General features: G+C 39.6%; 1 protein-coding gene across 1 annotated transcript in view; it reads right to left on the reverse strand.

Moving 5' to 3' along the window:
• Positions 1 to 10286: 10286 nt before the first annotated feature.
• LOC126266602 (39S ribosomal protein L9, mitochondrial) overlaps positions 10287 to 12674 on the reverse strand; it is a 39998-nt gene continuing 37610 nt past the window's right edge. Inside the window, exon 5 of the mRNA XM_049970928.1 lies at positions 10287 to 10490. Coding sequence (XP_049826885.1) covers positions 10362 to 10490 — 129 coding nt within the window. The 3' untranslated portion in view covers positions 10287 to 10361. The remainder of the gene's footprint in view (positions 10491 to 12674) is intronic.

Below are 12674 nucleotides of genomic sequence, written 5' to 3' on the forward strand. Positions count from 1 at the left end.
ATCGTCCTACATCAACCGATTCGACAAACTAAAGACGGCCGCAATTAGCTCTCCGTTGTCGGCCGTGGGACGGAGGGAGAGCTCACAAGAGAGTAGGGAGAAACGTCATATAGTGAATATATTAAGGTATAATCATGGTGTTGGAATAGTCTTGGAATTTACGCTGACGGGTCGAAGCAGGTGGACGACCCTGGCTACTTAATGCATTGTACAGAAAGTGTCCCAAAACATCTGATATCAGACAAGATCACGGTTGGTGAGATACATCCTATTGTAAAGCCAATGGAGCGAAGGACATTTTTTCAAGCTGTGAAATTCTTTACATATTTTGATTTTGTAGATTTACTTAAAGCTTTCCGACAAACATTGCCATTAACATTGTGATCCGAAAATTTGTTGTAATGAAGTGGCAGGTGCAGAAAAGAAAGCCTCCTTAACATTCCCAGCCAGCCAGGGTGGCCGAGCGGTTCTAGGGCTACAGTCTGGAACCGCGCGACTGCTACGGTCGCAGGTTCGAATCCTGCCTCGGGCATGGATGTGCGTGATGTCCTTAGGTTAGTTAGGTTTAAGTAGTTTTAAGTTCTAGGGGACTAATGACCTCAGAAGTTAAGTCTCATAGTGCTCAGAGCCATTTGAACCATTTTTAACATTCCCACTAGATACAATGTCTCTACATGCACTGTCCACTTCGTTAACCATCATCAGTTTTATATTCGGGTAAATAGAGTTGAAATGTGTTAGGCAAAGACCAACATCACATACTCAAGTCTGAAGACATTGCACTGCAGCCAGACACTTTCAGAATGAACAAGTTCAGCATCCTTGTAAGCTCTGAAGTCATCTATCACTTTACTATGTTCCCCCTTCTAAGGAGCTTTTGGAACTTACTGGCCCAAAGTTTGAACTGTAGGACGCCATTCTTTTCTGGTCTGTCTTGATCTTAACATATTTTCTCTTCGATGGAGCATAAGTAAGCAGACAAAGGTATCACAGTGGGTAGCGCACTCTCACCAGTTGTGGCCAACTTGTATATGGAGCACACTGAAGATGAAGCACTGGAACCTGTTTCCTAGAAACCTACAGACTGCTTCTTGTATGTTGACAACACGTTCATAATATGTCGATATGTATGAGATGAGCTGAAAAGGTTTCTTACACATTGTAGCTCCGTTCACCTGGATATGAAACTGATGAAGGGAGATTGTAGTGAGTCCCCTTTCCTGGGCACCTCACAAGGATGAAGGCTGATGATGGAGAATTGCATCACAGCATGTACTCCAATAAGACTCACACAGACATGTAACTGCACATTCAGAGCTACCAGTGTGCTAAAAACCCAAGTGCGTTGGCGAAGTATGCTCTCTCACCTGGAAGTTTGCAGTCGTGAAATACAATCTCTGTTGATAGTTTTCAAGAAAAATGGCCACACTGAGGGGCACATTCAAAAGGCACCACAAATGAAACATACTACACTCTCCTCTGAAACAGTACACGAAGAGGAATGAAATATTGCCACTGCATTTGGGCCATACACTGGGCTATATTGGGGAAAACAGAACAAAGCCTGTGGAAACACAACACACAGCCTGCATTCTTACCAACTACAAAGACACAAACATTACTGCAGAGACTTAAGGATGATCTTGCACTACACAAGGCCAGGTGCATCACACATCTGCAACTACAGCTAATTTACATCACATAGACAATACGCACCATTGAAGACTGGCTGCTGAAACATCAACATACTCATTTAATGCAGTCAACAACTAAGCAGTCACACAACACTATCTATCAGAAAAACATGGTGTGAAGTACAAATACAGCATAATTCTAGCTCCAGTATCACATTACTGGGACTGCAATGTCAAGTAATCTGTTGACATATGAACCAGTGACCAAATCACCAACCCTGACACTGGCTACCTCAACAAAGCTTGGATTCCACAACATCCAGCTTAATAAGGACAAAGAACAAAACTTTCAGCAAATGAAGGGAACTGACACCTAGAACTGGGGAAGCCGCTGCTGCCACAATGCCATGGAAGTGAAATGCAGACAGAATATTGAAGGCCACTGCAGTCAACATGACAGCATGTCTTTGGGGGTAGTTTGCAGATGAGCACTCAGCCAGTGAACTGATGTACTAAAAACTGTAGAACACGGGTCAGGTATTCTCTCTGACTTGGTGAGTGGTGAGGATAAAAGCGGCCCCCGAACCACCAAATGGTCAGCACATCACATGTCTGACGATGTCAACAGAACCAATCACTGAAATACTGTACCCTCTGGACACAAATAGCTGTCAATGTGTCCACTGATTATTCTGCAAATTAATTAATCTTGAATCCCTCTTTATAAGCGATTCAATTATTTGTCCATTCTTTTACCATCTCTTATTCATTCTTTACATTTATGTTCACAGCTGTGTTCTTCACCTGATAATGGAATTACCAAAAAGGTTCCATTAGTTAGAAATGCCTATTAAATTTGAATGTGGGACTGAAACTCAAGTGCCTTGTTTGAGTTGATGTCTCTGGAGCAGAGCAGTATTTGGATGGTGGTATTATAACTGAATTTGGGATAGGGTCTCTGATTGGGTTCCTTGGTTCTACATTTACATGCATACTCTGCAAACCATTGTGAAGTGCATGGCAGTAGATACTTAGCAGTTATCCACATTCTAGGGCCCAATTGCGTGTGGATCACAGGAAGAACAGCAGCTAAAATGCCTCTGTGCACACTGTAATTAGCCTTCATGGTCCCTTTGGGGATGATGAGTAGAGAGCTGAAGAATCTCTCTAAATCCTTCACAATACTGGGTCTCACAACATTGCAAGCAGTCTTTTGTGGGATAATGCATGACCATCTTCACTCATCTGCCATCCCACAATATTCAGAATTTCTGTAACTCTCTTCCAAGGGTCAAAACTGTGGCTACTTGTGCTGTCGTTCTATGTATGCATTCAATATCCCCAGTTAATCCTATTTGGAACAGGTCTCGCTTACTCAAGCAGTATTCTAAGTTGTATGAACAAATGATCCATAAGCAGCCTCCTTTGTAAACCTGTCAATGAACCACAGTCTGGCACCTGCTTTACCCATGAGTGAGCCTATCCTTACAAATTGTTACATTCAGGTATGAGTTGAGTAATTCCAAGAGGAAGAGTTGTATTAAAAATTTAAGCTGTTATTAATTAGTAATCTTGTATATAAATATTATCTTTTCTTGTGTGATTAGAAATGATTATAGTAATTAGAATTTGTGTGAATTAACCATTTATAAGAGACTGCAGCAAAACATAAAATAAAGAAAAGACAACCACTCACCTTTAACTGACTGACGTTTGGTGCATAGAAACACAAAACAGAATTTAGACTAGATTTTTAGCCCTTACTCGCTCTCATCAACCAACTACAGTACAGGCATGTTCACTCTTGTCATCTTGTTGTTGTTATGGTCTTCCGTCCGATGACTGGTTTGATGCAGCTCTCCTCACTACTCTATCCTGTGCAAGCCTCTTCGTCTCCAAATAAATACTGCAACTTACATCTCTTTCCGTATGCTTACTGTATTCATCTCTTGGTCTCTCTCTGACTTTTACCTCCCCCCCTCCCTCCCCCACAAGGGCCACATGCATGCGCGCGTGCGCGCGCGCACACACACACACACACACACACACACACACACACACACACACACACACACACTCTTCCCTCCAATACTAAACTGGCAATTCACTGATGTCTCAGAATGTGTCCTATCAACCTATCCCTTCTTCTAGTCAGGCTACACCATAAATTTCTTTTCTTCTCAATTCTATTCAGTGTCTCCTCATTAGTTACATGATCCGCCCATCTAATCTTCAGCATTCTTATATAAGCACCACTTTTCAAAAACTTTGACCATGTTTCACTTCTATACACTCCACACAAATACTTTCAGGAAAGACTTCCTAACAGTGAAATCAATATCCAGTGTTGACAAATTTCTCTTCTTCAGAAGTGCTTTCCTTGCCATTGCCAGTCTACATTTTATACCTTTTCTCCTGTAGCCATCATCAGTTATTTTGCTGTCCAAATAGCAAAACTCATCTACAGCTTTAAGTGACTCATTCCCAAATCTAGTTCCCTCAGCATCATTTGCTTTAATTCACCTACATTTCATTATGCCTGTTTTGCTTTTGTTGATGTTCATCTTATAGCCACATTGTAAAGCACTGTCCATTCCATTCTACTGGTCCTCACACTCCTTTGCTGTCTCTGACGGAAGTACAATGTCATCAGCAAACCCCAAGCCTTTTTTTCTCTCCTTGAACTTTAATTCATATTCCAGATTTTTCTTTGGTTTATTTTACTGCTTGCTCAATGTACAGATTGAATATGGTTGGGGTAGCCTGCAACCTTGTCTTGTCTCAGCCCCTTGTCAAACACTATTTCTCTTTCATGCCAACTGTTCTTGCTAAATTTGGCATGAACGAGTGGGAGTATGAGCTGTGGTACAATCCTGTTGAAACCAAAAGGCTTCTGTGTCATATTCCTCACCATATTCTTCCAATCTGGGGAGCAAAAATTTCTCCAGCATCTCACCGTAACACACAGAGTTCACAGTAACAGTTGCACCTCTAGATTCAAAAAAGGAAGGCCCAATAATGCCTGTGGAAGACACAGCACAGCAAACTGTCACTCTGTGGCTGTGCAGAGTACTTTGGTGAAGTTTAACAGGATTTTCAGTTGCCCAGTAATGAAAATTTTCCTTATTTACTGAGCTGGATAGGTGAAAACGTACTTCATTTCCACAGAATAGGCCACAGAATAACATCGGGTTGCACAGAGGCTAAGACTGCATTGCAAGCATCTGTACGTGTCACCCAGTTTTCTGGACTAAGTTCTTGAACAACCATTAACTTGTAGGGGTGTAAATGAAGGTCAGAGTGTAAAATTCACCTTACCATTCTGGACAATATTCCAAGAGCAGCAGCATGTTTCTGTGCAGAGCGCGGTGGAGACTGTTCCACGAAGTTTTCAGGTGTCCTCACACTTTTACGTCGGCCATCTGGTTTTCTAGGAAGTGCAACATGCGGTCCCCCCAACACTAATAATCTATTTCCTAGTGGTTTTAGAATCAGGAACCCTGTCATAATGATTCAAACCAAACCCCCTACAAAAACGCCCCTTTGTCACCACCACAAATCATCATTTTAAAGAACATTTTCACAACAAGGCCTCAATGCTCACCAGACCACAGTAGGGTGACTACTGAAAATATTATCTTTCCCCCACCCATCTAACATCACTACTCCCACTCCTCTACTGCACCTGCATGATCTTCAGTGATTGAAACTAGGGAGTCCATTCTGCCCCACCTTGTATAACTGTTGTCTGGCTTCTGTAAATAGCCTTTCACTACCTGTATTTTACCCCTGCTACCTTCAGGATTTCAAAGAGAGTGTTCCAGCCATCACTGTCAAAAACTTTCTCTAAGTCTACAATTGCTATAAACTTGTGTTTGCCTTTCCTTAATCTATTGTATAAGGTAATTTGTCTAGTCAATAATAGCTCATGTGATCCTATATTTGTCCGGAATCCAAACTGATCTTCCCCAGAGTCGTCTTCTACCAGGTTTTCCATTCTTCAGTTAAGAATTCGTGTTAGTACTTTGCAACCATGACTTAAACTTAAAATTTGGTAATATTCACACCTGTCAACACATGATTTCTTTGGAATTGGAATTACTATATTCTTCTTGGAGTCTGAAGGTATTTTGTTTGCCTTTCTCAAACATCTTGCTCACCAGATGGAAGAATTTTGTCATGGCTGGCTCTCCTAAGGCTATCAGCAGTTCTGATGGAATGTCATCTACTCCCAGGGTCTTGTTTAAATTTAGGTCTCTCAGCATTCTGCAAGTTCTTCTCACAGTGCCGTTCCTCCCATCTCATGTTCATATAAGTCCTCTTCCATTTCTATAACATTGTCTTCGCATTCCTCTCCCTTGTGCAGACGCTCTTTATCCTCCTTTCACCTTTCCCTTCTCTGCTTAGAAATGAATTTCCATCTCATATCTTGATATTAATACAGCTGCTTTTCTTTTCTCCAAAGACTTCTTTACATTTTCTATAGGCAGTATTTATCTTTGTTTTGTTATATACACTTCTATACTTAAATTTGCCGTGTATCCATTCCTGCTTAATCTTTTTATACTTCCTGCCAATCTCATTTTTTAGATATTTGTATTCACTTTTGCCTGCTTCATTATTGTTTTTTCTCCTTTTATCAGTTAAGTTCAGTGTCTCCTGTGTCACAAAAGGATTTCTGAAAGGCCTTGTCTTTTTAGTTATTTGATTTGTTTTCTACTGTATCCCTTTCTCCTGTTCCAACCAGTTGTTGTATAATGCTCCCTCTGCACTTCTGGTTCTTCTAACTTATCCAAGCCCCATCTCCGTAATTTCCTCCCTTGTTGTAATTTCTACAGTTTTAGTCTACATTTCACAACCAAAAAATTATGATCAGAGCCCACTTGCCTCTGGAAATGTCTTACAATTTAAAATCTGGTTTGGAGATCTCCGTCTTACCATGTTGTCATTGGCTGTAGCAAAATTTAAAACTAGTATACAAAGATTGATTACATGATTACTGCCCTGGAGTGACATTTTATCAGTGTGGATTACAAAAGTGTGGATGTGCCAGGCGTAGTAGGAACATTCACTGTCTTATTCAATAGATGATGCACTGAAATTGAAAAATAGGAGTACACCAGTCTCGCAAACATGGAAAGAAAACCCAGTGTGAGAGGAAGAAGAGAAAACAGGAACAAAGTGACATGAGTTATAGAGGCGAAAGGAATTCAGATGTGCAGATGTTCTTATCTACTGTGAATGTACTAATGGATCTGACAGCCTCAAGCTTGAAAGAGATGGATCAAAAGATAGAGGAAGAATGAAAAGAAAATGCAGCTGAAATGAAAGGATTAAAGGGAAAAGATATAGGAAACCAAACCTAAAATGAGAGAAGTAAAGTCTCATCAAGCAGGATTCCTCATTAAATGGAATGAGCAATGAAAAACATGAAGAATGTGGAACAATGGTGCAACTAAACAAGTCATAAGCACAAATTAATAATCATGGAAGTTGAATCAGCTGTGATGAGTTGTGCCAACAGTTGTAGCCAGCCTGACACACAAATCTCTTAATGAAGTGTGCGGAAATCTATCACAGAAAAAAGTAATTGAGTTCAAGAAAATAGTGAGAAGAAAATTGCAAAGGTTAAGATGGATTTGGCAACATAAGAGAATAAAATTGCTGACAATATGATTAGTAACAATGATTACTTGGGTACAATTGTACACAAACTTTTATGGAGAGAAGCCACAAACATCAGTACAAGAGTGAACCATATTGTAGTAAATGGGTTAGAAGAGATGAATGGTTCTGATAAAGAGTGTAACAGATTTCAACAATGAGGGATGCTGCCTCCAGTGTTCAAGATGACAACATATCTCAAACTACAACATCTTCAAATGTGAGTGAGTATGGTGAAGACAAGCAAAGAGTAAGGTGGTGCATAGTGTTTTCTTGCAGAAGACTAACATAGATTTTTGGAAATAAATGTCATTTTTAATAAAACTTCGTCTTTTTAATATCTACTTTGAACTAGGCAAATGTAAAAGACAAATGGATTGCTGCTGTTTAATAGTAGTGATAAAATTATAAATGTTGATCTCATCTGCATTTCTTGATTGGAAATTGTGCTGAGTTAAGATAAATGACTTGTACTGCCAGGGCTTTTGGTGACTGAGATAATGCAATAACTCTATTGTTCAGTGTGGTTATTTAGAAATATTTTGCTTTCTTTAAGTGAGCTTCACCGCCTTGCTTTTCTTTTCATTAGCGTATTGCAATATGTGTGTGTAGCAATGATGCAGTTCTTTTCAAGCACATTAATGTATTTGTTAAAAAACAAAATAATAGTATAGTAAATTGATGTATTGTCAAGCGTTGGGATCGATGCATGCAAGAAGGTATGAGTGATTAATTAACAGTCATTTGTGTAACCTGAATGTGAAATGGGAGGAGTCATGGCTTTTGTTGTCCTTGGAGAAACAAATGTTTCTTTCTCAGTTGGGAGGGGGCGGGGTCTTTTTTTTAATTTTAACCACTAACTTCCCAAATTTTGAGAAGAATTTAGGACAGAAATGTAAGAGTATACTGCTACACTCATACTCTTTGGTTAGTAATGCTAGCTGGTAAGTTTGATTTCTAGAACCTTCGGTATGTTACATGCCTTTTTCAGCAGTGAGAGCATTGAAACTTCCTGGCAGATTAAAACTGTGTGGCGCACCGAGACTCAAACTCAGGACCTTTGCCTTTCGCGGGCAAGAGCTCTACCAAACTGAGCTACCCAAGCACAACTCACACTCTGTCCTCACAGCTTTACTTCTGCCAGTACCTCGTCTCCTACCTTCCAAACTTTACAGAAGTACGAGTCTCGGTCCAGCACACAGTTTTAATCTGCCAGGAAGTTTCATATCAGCGCACACTCCGCTACAGAGTGAAAATCTCATTAGTGACAGCATTGTTGACATGTACAGCCGTCGTTTCAGAATGTAACAAGCAAGCATGCGAGTAGATATGTGTCTGGAACTTAAAGTGCTGTTCGGATCATAAAGATGGTGCAGTTGTTACCGTAAAAGCAAAAGATGGTGTTCAGAAGAAGAACTGTTTCACCAAGATGAGCAGTTATTAATTAGTAATCATGCACACAAGTTAAGTAAGAGGCTTGAGCTTTAGCTTTTCTGGTGTAAGTAGATCTTAAGTTAGTGATCAGAATTCACATGAATTAACCATCTATTGGAGACTACAGTAAAAGCTGAAACTAGTAATGATGAAATAATAGAGAGCAATTAAATGGTAACTTCTGGAATGACAAATTATCTGTGTGGATAGCAAAAGTGTTAGTGTGGAAGGCATAGTAGGAATATTCATTATTGTGAACCAACAAACTATGTTCATATACATCATTTCATATTTATAGAACATCCTGATAATGTATAATTACCAAATCACTGGTCATTAATTACAGACATGTCTCGAACAATATACTGACAGTTTATTTCTTCCACTAAATCAACAGCAATATACGTAAAATTCATAAAGGAGAGCTTATAAAGAAAGTGTGTCATCATATCCCTGTTAATTTTCAAACTAAGAGTGCAATATGACACCTGTCAATATTAAAGTATTGTTTATATATCTAAAAACAAAGATGATTAACTTACCAAGTGAAAGCATTGGCATGTTGATAGACATACAAGCAAACACAAACACACACACAAAATTCAAGCTTTCGCAACCAACAGTTGCTTCATCCGGAAAGCGAGAAGGGGAGGGAAAGACAAAAGGATGTGGGTTTCAAGGGAGAGGGTAAGGAGTCACTCCAATCCCGGGAGCAGAAAGACTTACCTTAGGGGGGAAAAGGACAGGTATACACTCGCACACACACACATATCCATTCGCACGTCTGTATATTCCGTTTCCGGGATAGGAATGACTCCTTACCCTCTCCCTTAAAACCCACATCCTTTCGTCTTTCCCTCTCCTTCCCTCTTTCCTGACGAAGCAACCGTTGGTTGCGAAAGCTTGAATTTTGTGTGTGTGTGTGTGTGTGTGTGTGTGTGTGTGTGTGTATGTGTGTGTGTGTGTGTGTGTGTGTGTGTGTGTGTGTTTGTTTGTGTGTCTATCAACATGCCAATGCTTTCGCTTGGTAATTTACATCATCTTTGCTTTTAGGTATATTTTTCCCACGTGGAATGTTTCCCTCAATTATATTTAAAGTATTGTTTATTACATTATGGTGGTCTAGTTAGTATCTGAACAAGAATACAAGAAAACCTTGGTTTATTTTAAGAACAGCTTCAATCAACCTATACAAAAACTTTGGTTAACCTCTTTAGTAAAAACCATTGTATTCCACTTAAGAAACTACTTCTAAACTCAATCTGGATTAACCATGTCCTGCACAACAATTTCCTTGTTTACGCATTTGATTTCAAAGCAGGCACTGGAGAAACATTCCTAAAAACACATACTGAGCATCATATATAACTGTTCTGAGTTTATTGATGTGATGATTTATTCCTGTGATAGAACAGTTCTTTACTCACACTAAGAGAAATCAAACTTCAAGTGAACATTTGAAAGATATTTATCCAAATATAACTAATCACAATGAAACTTGGGACACAGAGGGAGAAAGCTTGAAACATTTTCTTCCTAGTGCACAAAATCATGAAAATTAAAATTTTGTTTTATTTTGCAATTATCGCAACAGATACAATGTTCAGTTATTCGGTGCTATAAAAGTACTCAAGACTGCTCCAAAACTGGGACATCAGGTAAGTTCCAATACTCAGGAACATATGGCAATCGGTCACTAAGTTTGGTGCTCCAGTGATGGATCCGGCATTTAACATCAACCTTCTCCCGGCCATTTATCTGGAAAGAAAGTATACAAAGTGAAATTTCTCAATGAATACAAAAGTAGTTATTTGTCCCAGTACAAGGAGTGTTCAATAAGTAATGCAACCCTTTTCAGACAGTATGTTGGTTTTATTCAAGATTCCAATACACCACTTTATTCCCCACTCTTCCGGCTACAAAACCATATTTTTCAACATAATATCCATTCAATGCAATGGCCTTATGTCACCTTACTGGGAGGACCTCTATGTAAACATGGTACCACTCTACTAGTTGACACTGGAGCCAAAATTGTGCTGCATAAATAAGCTCCCCACCATCCAAGTACTACTTCCCATGGATTGCATCCTCCACTAGGCCAAACAGTCAGAAGGTGCAAGATCCAGGCTGTAGAGTGGATGAGGAAGAACAGTCCAATGAAGTTTCGTGGGCTCCTCTCAGGTCTGCAGATTTGTGTGAAGCCTTGCATTGTCATGTAGAAGGAAAAGTTAGTTTGCATTTTTTGTAGCGACAAACATGCTGAAGTCATTTCCTCAATTCCATGACGGTAGCACAATACATTTCAGAGTTGATCATTGCACCATGAGGGAGGACATCAAACAGAATAGCCCCATCAAGAGTTCCAGAAAATTGTTGCCACAACTTTATTGGCTGAGGGTATGGCTTTCAGCTTTTTCTTCAGAGAGAGGTGATGTGGTACCATTCCTTGGTTGCTGTTTTGTTTCCAGTTTGAAATGATGTACCCCTATTTCATTGCCTGTGATGATGTTTGAAAGCAAGCAAGTCTGCACAGATAGTCTTTCATTGCTTTTTATGGTCTTCTGTTAGGTGGTAAAGAACCCATTCGACACACACTTTTGGGTACCGCAACTGGTGGACAAGTGTGTCAGCACTGCCAACAGAAACATCCAGTTGTGCTGCAATGTGTCTGATTGTGACCTGTCAATCACCTCGAATGAGTGTCTGCAAGTTCCAACACTGCAGGAGTCACAGGTGGGTGCAGCCAGTAGGGACTCAAGATATCAGACAGCTTTGCACGATCTTGTTGTGATGATGAAAAAGGCCTTGCCCAACAACTGAGAATGCTTTTGTTCACTCCCAGATCTCTGTAAACATTCTGCAATTGTCTATTTGTATCTGTGAGGCTCTGGTGTTCTGCCAAAAGAAACTCAATGACAGCTCTTTGCTTGGAACACAACACCATTACAAATGCCATTTTGTAAGGGTGCGTATAGTGCCACTACCTACCAGAACTTCATGAAACTATAGGGACTGAAGTAGAAATATTCCACGAAGACCCACAACAAATTCCATGTTTTTGAACTGAAACTGGGGGAGAAAAAATATGTTACATTACTTATTGAACACCCTTCATAGTTTTTAATAAATGCTCCTATCTTTTTTGGAATCTAATTACTCTTCATTCTAGACATAAGCCCCAAATGTAAATTTAACAGTCTCTTCATAACAATTCCTTATCATAACCTCTTAAAGACTACTATTGCTGTTTATAGTTCAAGATAATAAGTAGATTTAATACCTAAACTCTGTCCGTGTGAATTATCAGATTTTACTGTCTGATAATGGAAAATAGTTGTGAAATGTTACACATTATGATCAGTTGCCACACAACTAAGCAGGGAAAAACTAAAGAAAGTTTTCATTTCACTGAATATTCTAGAGTAGGCTGCTCCAGCTTGAGTGCCTGTCCATGGCACAGGTGGTCACAAGAGGGCAAACAGCTGATATATGGGCCACTAACCTTCGGGATCATACTGCCCTCAGTGAGGGCCCACTGGCAATGGTGACCATTCTACACAATAACCAATAACAGCATTACACTAAATTGCATATTAGCAGAGAAAGCTATAACAATTTCTAGGTCTCATCTGGAATCTTCACACAGTCACAAAGATAAAGGATGGCTTTTAAATAACGTGGCTTTAAGAAACTGTTAATCTATTTACAGTTAAATATCTAACAGTGGGAATGAGAAGTGCCACACCCTCTGTGTCTAAGCTGTTGCTTACCTTTGAGAAAAAGCTGTGAATCTTATGAAAGTCACTAACTGAAACATCTAATGCTTTTCTTAGCTTTTCTTAGCACAAATTTAAGCAATACCAACTATGCAAATTTTGGCTCTCAACTAGATGTGCCAAAGGATGATTCGCCAACGTCATAAATTTATAGCTGTACATT

The sequence above is a fragment of the Schistocerca gregaria genome, chromosome 1, assembly GCF_023897955.1.
Source record: "Schistocerca gregaria isolate iqSchGreg1 chromosome 1, iqSchGreg1.2, whole genome shotgun sequence".
NCBI classification, from domain to species: Eukaryota; Metazoa; Arthropoda; class Insecta; order Orthoptera; family Acrididae; genus Schistocerca; species Schistocerca gregaria.